At 47.3% G+C, this 14473-nt stretch overlaps 1 protein-coding gene across 2 annotated transcripts in view; it reads right to left on the bottom strand.

The window, feature by feature from the left end:
• ERG (ERG, ETS transcription factor) overlaps positions 1–14473 on the bottom strand; it is a 263757-nt gene that overhangs the window by 34111 nt on the left and 215173 nt on the right. For both annotated transcript variants that reach the window (XM_025379351.1, XM_025379352.1), the window contains exon 4: positions 12412–12629. In XM_025379351.1, the coding sequence (XP_025235136.1) occupies positions 12412–12629 (218 nt within the window). The remainder of the gene's footprint in view (positions 1–12411; positions 12630–14473) is intronic.

Here is a 14473-nt window from a genome sequence, read left to right as displayed (position 1 = left end):
CTAAAAGAAATAGTCACCTCAATTTGCAGCTAAGCATTCTATGCTTCTCCCCAAAACTTCACTGATGTGCCCAGCAGGGTGCATGTTTTACACAGATGATGGGCAAACATTCGTAAGTGCAAAAGGAAACCAGACAAAAAGTCCCCATGACGAGAGAGCCGAGTGGGAGTGCATCTGACTCTGACTGCAGGCCCAAAAAGATGGAGGTGAGGATCAGGACAGGAGCTGGACCACTGTGGAAATAGTCAATCTAATTTTTTAAGATTAAATCAAATAAGTCCAAGATGAAAGCCTCCTTGAGCTATCGCCATACATAACACCCCTTTAAAAAAAAAAAAAAAAGCAGGGTTGGGGGTGGGGACTAATATTCCTGAAAAAGCATACTAAGAAATGTAAAATTTGGTCTTTAGTCTTTGAAAAACAAAATAAACTTGGCATCTGACTTTGGTTTTCTCACATCAGAGTCTACTTACAGCGAGGCAGTTTCCGTCATGGAAAGAACCCGCAATGAAATGGCACAGCCGTGGCCATTAGCTTGACAAGCATGGAGCCTCAGCCCTTGTGGGTGTGAATGGGCCTCATTTATCCAAGAACGGCACTGAATACATCCCAGGGGGACAGCCCCAAGCTTGCTGGCCACATTAAATCTGATTCACCCTCACTTCAGAGCACTTAGCAGGGGCCCACTCCTTGGAGAAAGTCCAAGGCAAGTCAGAATGTAACTGCGGAAATCAATACGTCTTCTTCTTTGAGTCAGTGGAGGCAAACCCTCTAATCCTGTCGAAAATCTACCTGTTCTCCTAGAGCCATCCTCCTTCCTAATCCTCTGAATTCCTCTTGCACCGGGACATGACTTTTCAGCCCCTTGTTCTCCGTCACATGCTGGTGAAGTGTCCTTGAACTTCACTTCCAAAGCTTTCTCCCTCCTGCTACCAGAGTGCTCTCCCCCAAACAGAAATGCAAGCAGGCCATGTCCAACCTAACCCCCGTCACAGTCCAGAGCCCCTCCCTAGATTCTCTTCAGTTATCTGGCTCTGGGGCCCCTCAAGTCAGTCCTTTGTTTAGCAAATATTTGTGGAGCATCTTTCTAGGCCAAGCACTGTCCCAGGTGCTGGGATTGTATCAGTGTCTCTATTATAATGGGGCTGGCGTTTGAGTGGCCAAAGCCCCTCTCCCCAACTCCATGTGCTCTGTGCTCAAAGACCACATTCCACATCACCCCTAGTCTCTTCCCTTTGAGCCTTCACTTTTGCTACTCCCTCTGCCTTCCAGGCCCTGCCTATGACCACCTGATACCTGCCCTATTCACCTGTTCACCACCTGGTACCTGCTCTATTCACCTGTCCATGCTCACCTCAGGGGTCTCTACAAGCCTTTCCCGGGCCGCCAGAGAGGAATGTCTCCTTTCCACTTCCACCGTTCTCTGTATTTTCTCAGTAAGTGTCTGCAGGATGAGGGAGTACATTTATGAATGAATCTTCCATTTAAATATTGAGTTCCTTATCTTATACCTGCAGGGCAAGAGAAAGCCCCTCATGGTGGAATCGGAAACCAATGTTGACCTTGGTTGACCTTAGATGAGTCACCTAACCTTTCGAGGCTCAACTCCTTCATTCATAAAAATGAATGAACGCTTTCTTGAGGTTGCTGTGAGGACATCCCTGAGATGATGCCTGTGAAGAAAGTCTGCAAACTGTGAAGCACTATACAAATGAACACAGCATGCGCACGCCTGTGCATGTGTGTATGTGGGTGTAAATGTGAGGCTTTTTGTTCTTGGCAACTGTTCATACTTGTACCTCGGTAAACTCTTATGGAGGTCAGCAAGCTAAGGTTTACTATTGTGCAGTGTTCAGCACGCAACTGTTTTCTGGAATGTCACTGTGTTTCTGAATGTTCCTTTTGGTTTATTAGGTTAGTTCACATTAAGAAGAACTTGGTGAGGAAGCCACATGGAAGAACTGGAAAGGCTTTCTTTGGCAGCTCTACCCTGAGGGCAAAGAGGTCAGTTCTGCGAGAGAACCCCCACAAAAAGGCTGGCCCGGGACAAGCATTCCAGGCCTGTCTCAAGTCTGAACACAAATAAATCCCTCCTCAGGTGGTTTTCTTCATAAGGATCCTAAAAGCACATACTTAGTCCTAATCGACTGAACAAGCTCCTAATCAAGTTTCATAGTGTGAATCGAGGTCAGTCACCACAAAAGGTATTTTTAGGACCCCAGACAAGGAGGGGATTGTCTGGAGCGCTGCAGGGTAATTTGTGGGTCTGTTTTATTTCTGAATCAGAGGCAGTGGAAAAGCTGTTTCAGACCCCATGGCTGGAGCAGCGGGTGGAGCTCAGCAGTGATTCATGTAGAACTCCGGGCTCAAACTGAAACCGTAGATGTTTGTCTTCACAGCTGTGTGTTATTTTTACCCTTACTAAATATTCTCTCTTACACCTGGAATTTCAGCCTCTTCCCAACAGTCCTGTGCCTTCCCCCTTCTCTGAAGCGGTTGAAGACAAAATTAATTAAAAAGTCGCCACCAGCTCACCAACAGTTAGTTCTTTGTCCCCTTAAAGGGGCTCGATGTTTCCCTGAGAAAGTTTCATTATTTAAGTTTATATTTCTCTTTACAGCCAAAAACGAATGTCAGCAAGACCGTGTTGCTTTTAGATCTTGAAAACTGGAGGGAAATGCACCATTTTGGGATTCATCATTTGAACATAAAATGTTCTGAAGCATAAGATCTCTACAAGTAGTTACATGACAAAGATCAGATGGGACGTCTTTTCTATCTTGTGCATGTCTTTTAATTTGTCTGAAAGACTCCTTTCTCAGAGAAGAAAGGATTGGGCCCACTAGCCAGTATGATGCTTCAGGTTTTTATTTTTATAACAGGTCAGGTGAATCCTGGTTAACCAAAACAATTTTTCTTTTTTTTCTTTTTTTTTCTTTTTTGAGACGGAGTCTTGCTCAGTCGCCCAGGCTGGAGTGCGGTGGCGCCATATCAGCTCACTGCAAGCTCCGCCTCCTGGGTTCATGCCATTCTCCTGCCTCAGCCTCCCAAGTAGCTGGGACTACAGGCGCCCGCCACTATGCCCGGCTAGTTTTTTTGTATGTTTAGTAGAGATGGGGTTTTACCGTGTTAGCCAGGATGGTTTTTTTTGAGATGGAGTTTCGCTCTTGTTGCCCAGGCTGGAGTGCAATGGCACTATCTCAGCTCACTGCAACCTCCGCCCCCACTGGGTTCAAGCGATCCTCTTGTCTCAGCCTCAAAGGTAGCTGGGATTATAAGCATCCGGCTAATTTTTAAAATATATATATTTTTAGTAGAGATGGGGTTTCACCATGTTGGCCAGGCTGGTCTCGAACTCTTGACCTACCTACTATTCTCTCCTTGCTTTTCTTTTTTTGAGATGGAGTCTCGCTCTGTCGCCCAGGCTGGAGTGCAGTGGCCGGATCTCAGCTCACTGCAAGCTCCGCCCCCTGGGTTTACGCCATTCTCCTGCCTCAGCCTCCCGAGTAGCTGGGACTACAGGCGCCCGCCACCTCGCCCGGCTAGTTTTTTGTATTTTTTTAGTAGAGACGGGGTTTCACCGTGTTAGCCAGGATGGTCTCGATCTCCTGACCTCGTGATCCGTCCGTCTCGGCCTCCCAAAGTGCTGGGATTACAGGCTTGAGCCACCGCGCCCGGCCCCGACCTACCTACTATTTTTTAAATGTGATTTTGTTTGGAGACACCTGGTGAGGTTAATGTAAAGGTGAATGCAGGTGAACTGACCTGATGTGATAAAATAAGATGGTAGTAAATATTTTAAAAATGTGTAATATATACAAAAAATCAAAATGCAGTTGGCCCTTGGATTTGATGCGTCTTGTCACTGCTTGTTTGACATGTGGAGTGAAGCTTGCTATCCCTGTCAATGCAGGAAAGAAGTTCAGCTTCTTCTACGAAGCCCTGAGGGAGTGAAGAAGAGTCCAGGCCTGTGGCCAAATGGCCAACTTTTACTTTCACTTTCAACTTTCACTTGACCAAGTGACGAAAACTTTTGGAAACTCAATGGTCATCTGTAAATGGGAACAATCATAGTAATGTCATCTCCTAGATGTTTGAGAAAACTGGACAATATGTTGTATACCAAAATCTATTAATAAATCATGTGTGTTGTAAAAATATGGGTTAATATTATCCCTTTCAGGCCCTTTCTCTCCTGCCCAGGTACAGTTGATTGCACCCTCATCCCTGTTATTGCTGGGCCCTGAACATCGCTCTGTACTGAATGTGTGTCACGATCTCACAGAATCTTTTTCACCTTTGGTAGACCATGAGCTTCTCTTAGTTCCTTTATTTCTTTCTCTCTCTTGCTCTCTCTCCTTTTCTTTTTTCTTTTTTTTTTTTTTTAGACAGAGTCTTGTTCTGTCACCCAGGCTAGAGTGCAGTGCCATGATCTCAGCTCATTGCAACCTCTGCCTCCCAAGTTCTAGTGATCCTCCTGTCTCAGCCTCCTGAGTAGCTGGGACTACAGACGCCTGCCACCATGCCCAGCTAATTTTTGTATTTTTTGTAGAGATGGGATTTCACCATCTTGGCCAGGCTGGTCCCGAACTCCTGACCTCAAGTGTCCTGCCCACCTCAGCCTCCCAAAGTGCTGGGATTACAAGTGTGAGCCACCTGCACCCAGCCAGCTTCGCTTAATTCTTAATCCATCTCCATTGAAGCTAACACAGTACATGATGCAGATTAAACACCAAATAAATGTTGGTTTCATGCAGCATTTGTCAACTTCAACACTATTGCTACTTGGAGCCAGATCACTCTTTGGACAGCTTGGGGTAGGGGCTGGCTGGGGTGCTGCCCTGAGTACTGCAGGATGTCTCTGGCTTCTACCCACTAGATACCAGTAACACCTCCCAGCTGTGACCAGCAAAAATATGAGCATTGGCAAATGCCTCTGGGGGCAACATCACTCTGGTTGAGAACCACTGGGCTAATGAGTTAGGATCTGCTGAGCCCAGGCAAGGAGGCAAGAGCCTCTTGTTTTACCTGGTGTTTATTAGAGGGAAGTTCCTGTCCCCAGTATCTGAGGTGATGCTTAAAAGGGGCCCTTAAAGGGGCCTCTATGCTCATGAGTATTCCTAGTTATGGTTTGTCCATACCTCGTTTGGGGTACATTCTCCAAGCTTTGGCCCATCCTTGCTTCCTCTTTTCCTCATGCCATATGTCCAACCCATCAGCAAAGCATGTTAATTCCACCTTCCAACTATACCCAGGATGCGATTGCCTCTCCCACTCTCATGCAGACTTCTCCCATCCCACACCCAGATTTTCACAGGAAGGCTTCAACACAGGAGTCAGAGAGGCCCTGCAAAATCTAAGTAACACTATATCCCTCCTTTGCCTAAAGTCCCCTAATGGTTTCTAAGCTCACCTGAAAGTGAAAGTCAAAGTCTGGCAATGGCCCCACAGCCTCTCCAAACTCATCATCTATTACTCTTCTTCTTGGACACTAAACAGCAGCCACGATGGCCTCCTTGTTGTCCTTGAACACCTCAAGCGGACCTCAGGGCCTTTGCATTTAGTATTCCCTCCTCTTGGAATCTTTTCTGCTGTTTAATCACGGGCCTTCTCCCTCACTGCCTTTGCGGCTTTACTCAAACATCACTTTTTTGTGGTCTTCTCCAGCCACCTTCTTTATTGCTGCCATCCCCTCATGGCTTTATTTTTCTCCTTAGCATTGATCACGATCTAACCTGCTGTGTGTTTTCATAAGTGATCTGATGTCATGATCATCTTCACTGCTAGAAAGCGAACTTAGTGAGGCAAAAGGTTTTTGTATATTTTATTACTCTATCCCAAGTGCCTAGAAAAGTGACTGCACATAGTAGGTGCTCAATAAATATTAATTGAATGAATGAATGACTGCATGCATAAACAGTATGTCTAAGGCCCAGACAGACCCAGCAGGTAATCCCTACTTTTTCTCATCTCCATCACACTACAACTGGTATGTTTTTTAAATAACATCCATAAAGCATCTTGCTATCTGACCCGAGGCTGGAATTATTCATGGCACATAATGAATCTCCGTCCCAGAGAGAGGCAAGGCCCAGAAAGCATCGTCTCTGGCTGCACAGGCCCAGCTGGGCAAAGCACCAATGTAGTGGGAGGGAAGGAGGTATTTCTCAACTCAGGCAAGGACTTCTGGGGAACAAACCCGCCTCCGCGTGGATTCTCCCAGATCATTCGCTGGGTGGGCCACCTTCACCCAGATGCTAGGCGTTCTCATTTTTCATCTCCTTGAATCGTGCAACAGAGCCGTGGTCCTCAGACTACCAGGCATCGGAATCTGGCAGAGGGCTCCTTCAAACACAGAGTGCTGGACTGCCACCCAAGGCTCTTGGATTCTAGGGCAGGACCTGAGAAGCCGCGTCTCAAACAAGCTCCCAGGGGGAGGTGATGCCGCTGGTCCCGGAGCCCACGTTGAGAACCACCACACCAGAGGAACCTTCACTCAACAGAATCGAACATGGCAATGGCTCCAGGTGGCCTGCAGACTGGGCTGAGGGAGGACTCACAGCATGGCACATAAATTCACTGAGTTCCACCTGCAGTGAGCCTCCAGGTGGGCTTCACAAAATCACCATCGCCTGTGGAAAGGGGAAGGTGCTGCTTAACGTAAGCTGCCTGTGATCTGGCTGGCCTGAGCTGGGGATGCTGAGATAGAGGAAAAGCAGCCTGCTTTGCACAGACCTGCCAGCCTGCTCATGGGAAGACAGTTTGCTTGTGGACCATGAGTGAGCAGGTGTTACCTCTTGGCTTATCCTGCCAGTCTATCATGACTTGAGCTTTAGGGATCTCATAGCGAATTCAGGGCATTGGTAGGGAGCTCACGAGAGGCTGAGCAGGCACCGATACTCCCAGCCGGGCCCTTGGTGTGGATGGCACAGGAAAACAGCTGGTTTTAGTTTGGCCGCACACTGACAGTTCTCCATTGTGGCTTTCTGGTGCGTGAGGCTAGAGTGAAGAAAGGGAGAGGGTGGCTGTGGACCACCGAAGCTGAGAAATGATGTCCTGTGTCTACACAACGTGCAATGAGATTAGTGTCTGCAAGAATTCTGCCGTTTGATCTGGCAGTGGCCAAGCCAAACCCACAAGGACGTCCCAGTTGGCTCGCAAAGCAGTGGTTCCTTTCTCTCCTGTTTTTCTTTTATTATGTTTTACAGAAGCTCTATTGTAACGGCAACAGATCTCATTTCACCACTTGTATTTCATTTCAGGAGCTTGTAAGCACGTTAGGGCTGAGGTTTTGTAGAATTCCACTATTCGGTTGGGAACTAAGTCCTTCCTTCCTCTCAAAGCACATGGCCTTTTTCTCCGTGGGTACTGGATGGATAGGGATGGACAGAGGGCACCATTCCCAAGCTGGATATTCTATGCAGAAGGAGGTGGGCCATGTTCTTGCAAGACCTACGCTGCAGAGAGTGCACTTCTCCTATGGAGGTGTTTGCAAGATAGTCAGGGGCCACAAAGGTAACAGCCCACAAGTTCTAGCCAAAGAGTAATATTTGACTTACGTAACTTCCCCTTGGACTTGACTTCAAGAGGCATGTGCACTACAGGAAAGCCCATTATGCATAAGCTAAGAGGAGGGACAATTAGAAGAAGCCACTGGGCCAGGGGCCAGGAGATGGGCTAACTCCCTGGCACAGCTGGCCTGGGGCTTCGGAGTCTGGAAGGATGCAGGTGCAGGCAGTGGAGCATTCAGGAGCTGCATTCCCAGCAGGGCTCCTCCGGAGTCGGGGAGCCACACACAGCTCTGCAGCATCTCTGCTGTGAGCCCCTCCACGGCAGAATCTGCGTCTCCATGAACCCTGCGTCTCCATGAACCCGACCTCTGCCCCTGCCCCTCAAGCTGGGCTAACACAGCCCAGTGCTGGTTCACGGTGTCCAAAATAAAGCAGAGTGAATCATGCCCATGTTCCTTTTTATGGAGCTGCGCCTGACATTCGTAAAGAGCCCATAATGAGGCCGGGCATGGCGGCTCACACTTGTAATCCCAGCATTTTGGGAGGCTGAGGTGGGTGGATCACCTGAGGTAAGGAGTTCAAGACCAGGCTGGACAACACGGTGAAACCCTGTCTCTGCTAAAAATGTGAAAACTAGCCACTCGGGAGGCTGAGGCAGGAGAATCACTTGAACTCGGGAGGCAGAGGTTGCAGTGAGCCGAGATCATGCCATTGCATTCTAGCCTGGGTGACAAGAGCAAAACTCTCTCTCAAAACAAAAACAAAAACAAAAACAAAAAACAAACCACAGTGAGTCAGCAAAGCCTACGAATTGGATCCCAGACAGCCCTTTGTCTGCCCCAAGGCTGCCTCCAACCTCTGGCTGAGATGAGTCTTAGCTCCACTGAAAACCTTTCAGCTTTCTTTTCCCCCAAAGGAAGCCCGTTGGATTCTTCATAGCAGGACACTGACTCACCACTTACGTTTCAGCTCTTTCAGGTCACTGAGCTTGAGCAGTCCCCTAGGGAACCTCTGACCTGACACGCCACCAGTCAGGCTGAGTTCCAGCAGTAGCACTGAACTGACCCCCCAGAGCACACTGGTTTGGAGATCTAAAAAGTACAATGGGCCACCAGTCACTGATCAGTGCAGCATCCCTGGAAGCCAGGTGTGGGGGTCGGTTTCCTGGGTCAACTTGGCCAGGCTGTAGCACCCAGTGACTTCATCAAACGCTAACTGAGGTGGTACTGGGAAAGCATTTTGCACAGGTAACTCAGTCAGTTGAACTTGACTAAAGGAGATTATGTTGGATGATGTGAGTGGGCCTCATCCAATCAGTTGAAGGCCTTAAGAACAAAGCCTGTGGTTTCCAGAGAAGAAGAAATTCTGCCTCAAGACCGTAACACAGAAATCCTGCCTAGTTTCCAGCCTCCCCTGCAGATCTCAGACCTGCCCACTCCCACAACTGCATTAGTCAATTCCTTCCAATAAATGTCTTAAAATATTAAAATATCCTATAGGTTCTATTTCTCTAGAGAATCCCCACTGATACACCAGGCCGGCACCCAGACACAATGCCAGGAGACACACTGAGCTCTGGGGGAGACGGGCATGAGCTCTGTATCTTTCTCTTCTACAAAGGGGATTAGTGTCAGCCACTCCTCTCCCTCCCCCGGAACATCCTTGGGGGTGGGGGACGATGACACTTGGTGACTGGTTGACATCTGTACGCTGCCAGATGCCTCAAAGCTGAGGCAGCCTCTGCAGTCAGTGTTCCTCCCCTGCCTATTTCAACCCAGCTGCCCTTTTCCTCAAAGGAGGCACGTAGGCCTGGACTGAAGGCAGATGGGGTCCACCTTGTTCTCTTCATGAACAGCACCCGCCAAACCCACATCGCTGCGAATCCACCAGAGGACCCGGAGGATGAAGAGGATGACATGATGATCTTCACTCAGTATTCACCCACCAAACACATCATCGATGCTTCAAGAGCTGGAACAGCATTGAAAGTTTACGACGGGAGCAATGAGAATTCTGTGAGCCCTGAGACAGGAAGCTCTTAAAGTTCCCATTGTTTCCTTGAAAGAAAATGTCCAGGCCGGGCGCGGTGGCTCACACCTGTACTCCCAGCAATCTGAGAGGCCGAGGTAGGTGGATCGAGTTTGAGACCAGCCTGGCCAACATGGTGAAACCCCGTCTGTACTAAAAATACAAAATTCAGCCAGGCATGGTGGTGCATGCCTGTAATCACAGCTACTCAGGAAGCTGAGGCAGGGGAGTCGCTTGAACCCGGGGGGTGGAGGTTGCAGTGAGCCGAGATCGTGCCACTTCCCTCCAACCTGGGTAAAAAAGAGCAAAACTCCATCTAAAAGAAAAAGAAAAAAAAAGAAAATGTCCAGTTCCCCTGAAAAAGATTTCCCAGAAAGAGACCCTCAGTGCAGCACCAGCCTTTCACTTGCCTGACAGAATAACCACCCAGGAGCTTTCCCCAGTCTGCTGCGCTGAGGGCCCTGGGGGAAATGCCTGGTGTCTTTCTTACGGGCTGAAGCCCCTGGTGTCTGTCTTTCTTACCGGCTGAAGCCCCTTGCCTGTGGCTCAGGGTTGCCCCAAACTCCCAGCCTGCACCCTGGGGTCACAACATAGGCTGGAAAAGCAGCCCCATGCCTGGCCAGGAGGGAGAGGAGACAGCAGCTACCAAGCGGAATCACAGGCCCACGCTAAGGAAAACAGTGTTTGCACTTCTCCCACAAACAGAACGCTTATTTTATTTTAAATTCGGGAATAACACAGTGAGAACAGCAGAAACTTTCCTTTCTGGAGCACTGTTCTCGCCTCCTCACTCAGTCTCCCTTTGGAGACTTGCTGAATCCAGACTGGCCCCAGGCCAGACTCTCAAACAAGGGCCAGGACATGGCTCACTCTGCCTGTTGTCCATCGGAAATCATCTCGGTGCCCCTTTGTCTGAGGTGTTTCCTTCCTCTCCCTCCCCTTTCCAACATCCCCCACCTCCCTGCAGGTGAATTGCCCGTAGGTAGAAATCAGCCTCTGCAGAAGAAAAGCTTTAGAAATATGTCCCAGTCTTAGTGTCTCTGCCGTGATCACGCTGGCGTATATGGGATCATATAACTCCACCCAAAATAGAATTCATTCAGTGCTCCCAGGTTACGTTCCACCAACTGATCTCCTGCATAAACACTGCTGCATTCTTTAGAACATGTTTACCCTGCATTCTTCTGTGTTTCAGAAATATATACAGTTAATGATCAGCAGAAACACTGTATCAAATGTTTAGGATTTGTAGGTAAAAAACATTTAGATGTAATCATTAACTTCTCACAACTTTGGTGCCCTGGACCCATCACTGCATTTTCTACCCATGTCCTTCCATAACTCCTGGAAGGAATCTCTTGATGAGATCCAAGATGGGCCTGCCTTGAGCTCCACTTAAAGGACCAGTGTGGTGGCAATATTTAGCATCAGAGCCAGTGCCCTTTCAGGAAGCTAGCTGCACAGACGTGAACTGACTTCTCGGAGTGGAGGAGTGCTCTGGCATCTCCCATCTCCCCATCTGGCACGTCCAGCCTTGCTGTTGACATTCCCTCTAGGACACTGTGACTTGGCACCTTCATTAACACCACACTAGGAATTGACGCAACCGTTTCCAGACTTATAAACTATGACACTTATAATAAACCTTTTTAGCGTTCAAACATGTATGTAACAAAAAGGCCCCATTACAGCTTCAACCGAGTGGAAAATGCTCAGGGTGTGGAGTCAAACGCTCCTGGTTTAAATCCAAATTCTGATTCCATTTAAGTGGTGATTTGGGGTCAGATTGGAAATGCCTGGTCACAGGTTTCTTCATCCATCAAATAGGGTCGAGTGTGCTTCATCAGGGGCTGCTTGGAGGACTGAGGGGCTATTGGATATAAAAGAGCTTTGTACACAGTAAAGTGTCTGAAAATGTGAGCTGTTCTTATGACTGGATGGTAGATTATGCAACATTTAAAAGAAATAATCTGTTCTTGATCCTAAGATTTGATATTCTTTTTCCTGAATACATATGGGGTATTGGATAATAATTAAAATTAATTTTACTTTTCAAAACTACACATAATTCAATGCTTTTTGAGGGTCAGGGACAGTTCTGCATTTGGTAATACATTTTACATGACAGTCGCATGTTCATGACAAACTCAGGGAAGCTAACAATTATGGGAGACACCGGAGCAGGCTTTATGCGTAAGCTAAGAGGAGAAAATAAAACAGCAGGCATTAAGAGAAAGGACTGCAGGGATCGGAGGGTGGGGTGAGGGTGGAGGGCAGATAATGGAGATCCACTAGCAAATTCAAATGGCTTGGACATACGCTGCACCGCCTGGCCACTAGCTGACACTCTCCCTTTGTGAAAACATAAGACAGCATTATTTTACGGGCAATCAAACCTCAGATGAATTCCACCATATGTGGGCAAGGCTCCCCTCCCACAGAGCCCTTGTGCCTGGGAAATAGAATTGAACACATCTTCAAAGAGAGTTCTTGGTAAATATACTACTGATTTTACAAACTCCATCCTCTACACAAACCACTGGAGAACACATTTTCCCAGCGCTGCCCAACATCACCGTTCAATGGCCTTTCTTTCTTCCTTCTTTTTTTTTTCTTTTTTTTTTTTGTTAGCCAGAGTCTTGCTCTGTCACCCAGGCTAGAATGTAGTGGCATGATCCCGGCTCACTGCAACCTCTGCCTCTTGGATTCAAGCGATCCTCCTGCCTCAGGCTCCCGAGTAGCTGAGACTACAGACACAGTGGCCTTGTTTTCTAAGTCAATCTTTGGAGAAGCATGACTCACTTCCACTTTGTCTTTCTAAAGGATAGGAAAATGGGAGGTCGGGGAGAGAAAGGGGCGGAAGTCTCCTTACCTTGAGCCATTCACCTGGCTAGGGTTACATTCCATTTTGATGGTGACCCTGGCTGGGGGTTGAGACAGCCAGTCCTGCTGAGGGACGCGTGGGCTCATCTTGGAAGTCTGTCCATAGTCGCTGGAGGAGGATGCGGTCATCTCCGTCTTAGCCAGGTGTGGCGTTCCGTAGGCACACTCAAACAACGACTGGTCCTCACTCACAACTGATAAGGCTTCCTGAATGCCCAAAGAAACACATAATTCAAGACACTCCAACAGACAGTCATGTTTCAAAAAGTTGTTGATTTCAGAGTCCTTTCTAACTGGGACCACATTTTAGATAGTTTTTACCGTCTCCATTTCTACCATTCAGAAGAAAAAAGTAGCTTGTTTTTCTTTCCTCCAGACAGTAAGAGTTAGAAATGCCAGCCTAGAAAAACTTATGCAGGTCTCGAAGCATCCCAGGCTTAACTGCGGCAGGGCAGCAGAATATCCACTTTAATCTCAACTTAAGGAAGTTGAATTTCAAAGGTCTTAGAAGACACCCAATTGCATGTGTCATTATTTGACAAATGCAATCTATAATTCAAGCAGACAGGGTACAGAGCGGTCATGAAGATTAAAAAAAGAAATCTGAGGGCCAACACCTAAGCATCTGGCAAAATTGCCACATTCCCGGGGATTCTGAGGAAGAGGGACTTAGAGGAAGACAGAGGGATCAATGGAGCACCAAAGGGCAACCAACCAAAGATACAAACGTTTCCACTCTAAGTTATTAGCCGAAGTAGAGTTTCAAGTGGTGATTCCATGATGGTGAACATCTGGATGATAAATGAACAACAACAAAAAAAAGCTGTGAAGTATCCAGATGCTTCCAAACACCACGATGTTTAAAATATCTGGATCACTCACAAGCTCTTTTTTCCCCTTACTTTCAATTAATATCTTTGCTCTTTTGCATGATTTGGTGAGAATAAATAGCCATTTGCCGTTGCTGGGTCAATCATTTTTCACGGTTTTAAGTCAAACAAGTGGTTAGCCAATGGCTATGTTTATATTCTACAGCCAATGAGCAACGGCAAGTTTGGGAAATTTCAACTACTTAAATGTGCCTTCTGCTGCAATCACACAGAGCTGCTGTGATACAATCCCATTTTGGTTCTTAGACAAAAAAAAAATCCAAATGAATACTAGTGAAAAGCAAAGGCTAGTTGGGCCACACATTTTTATTTCAAAAAAAAAAAAAAAGAAAAAAATAACTTTGGGGCCAGAGCAGGGGAAGCAGGGGAGTGTGGGCTTTGTAGACCCTTCCAGTCCAAACTTCTCATCTCCAAATGAGAACTCTGAGACCTAGAAAGGTCCAGAGCTAATCTTGAATGAGCTGGCCATGATCAACTAGGAGGTTAGTGACGGAAATGACGTGTGAATTACCACCTGCCTTCTCCTTGCCCCCACAGCCCTATGATGCCCTTGGTGACCTTTTTTTTTTCATTTCGGACATGTGTTTAAATTAGCACCCTCCTCCCCTTCTTTGAATTGGCCTTTAAATAAATAAGATGCTTCCCATCAGTGATCTCATCCTAGAAGCAGCCCTTCTGAGATGCAGAGCTCCCTCCCCACCCAGAAGGATCAGAATCTTTAGGAAACAATCACCCCAACCCCACATCTACTCTGTCGCTCGATCCTCCACCTGCCCCAGGACCAAGTTTTCTCCTTAGCTTCCCAAGTGCACACACTTCTTTGCTAGAGGCACTGCACTGAGAATCAGCAAGGAGAAAGAATCAAAAGAAACTTGAACCTCTGTCTCTTAAAGTGGTGGTCAGCTGTCTGTGCATATGCAAAGTGCCTGTCCTGGACTCCATTAGAACCTGCAGAATTACAGCTCTGTGACACCCTGGGAAAGACGAAGCCTGGTGTTCAAAGAGTAACACAAAATGTACCAAAAAGTCAGTTATGCCAGACAGAGAACCAGAATCAGGCACGATGGAAAAAAAATCACCTTGAATAGACAGCAAAATCAAACTTACCAACAATCAAAAATAATACGAGACAGTGACACAGAGGTTGACAGTACAGAAACG

This window comes from Theropithecus gelada, chromosome 3 (genome assembly GCF_003255815.1).
Source record: "Theropithecus gelada isolate Dixy chromosome 3, Tgel_1.0, whole genome shotgun sequence".
NCBI classification, from domain to species: Eukaryota; Metazoa; Chordata; class Mammalia; order Primates; family Cercopithecidae; genus Theropithecus; species Theropithecus gelada.
Note: the sequence above shows the minus strand (reverse complement) of the source record. Positions and strands in the feature narration are given on the sequence as shown.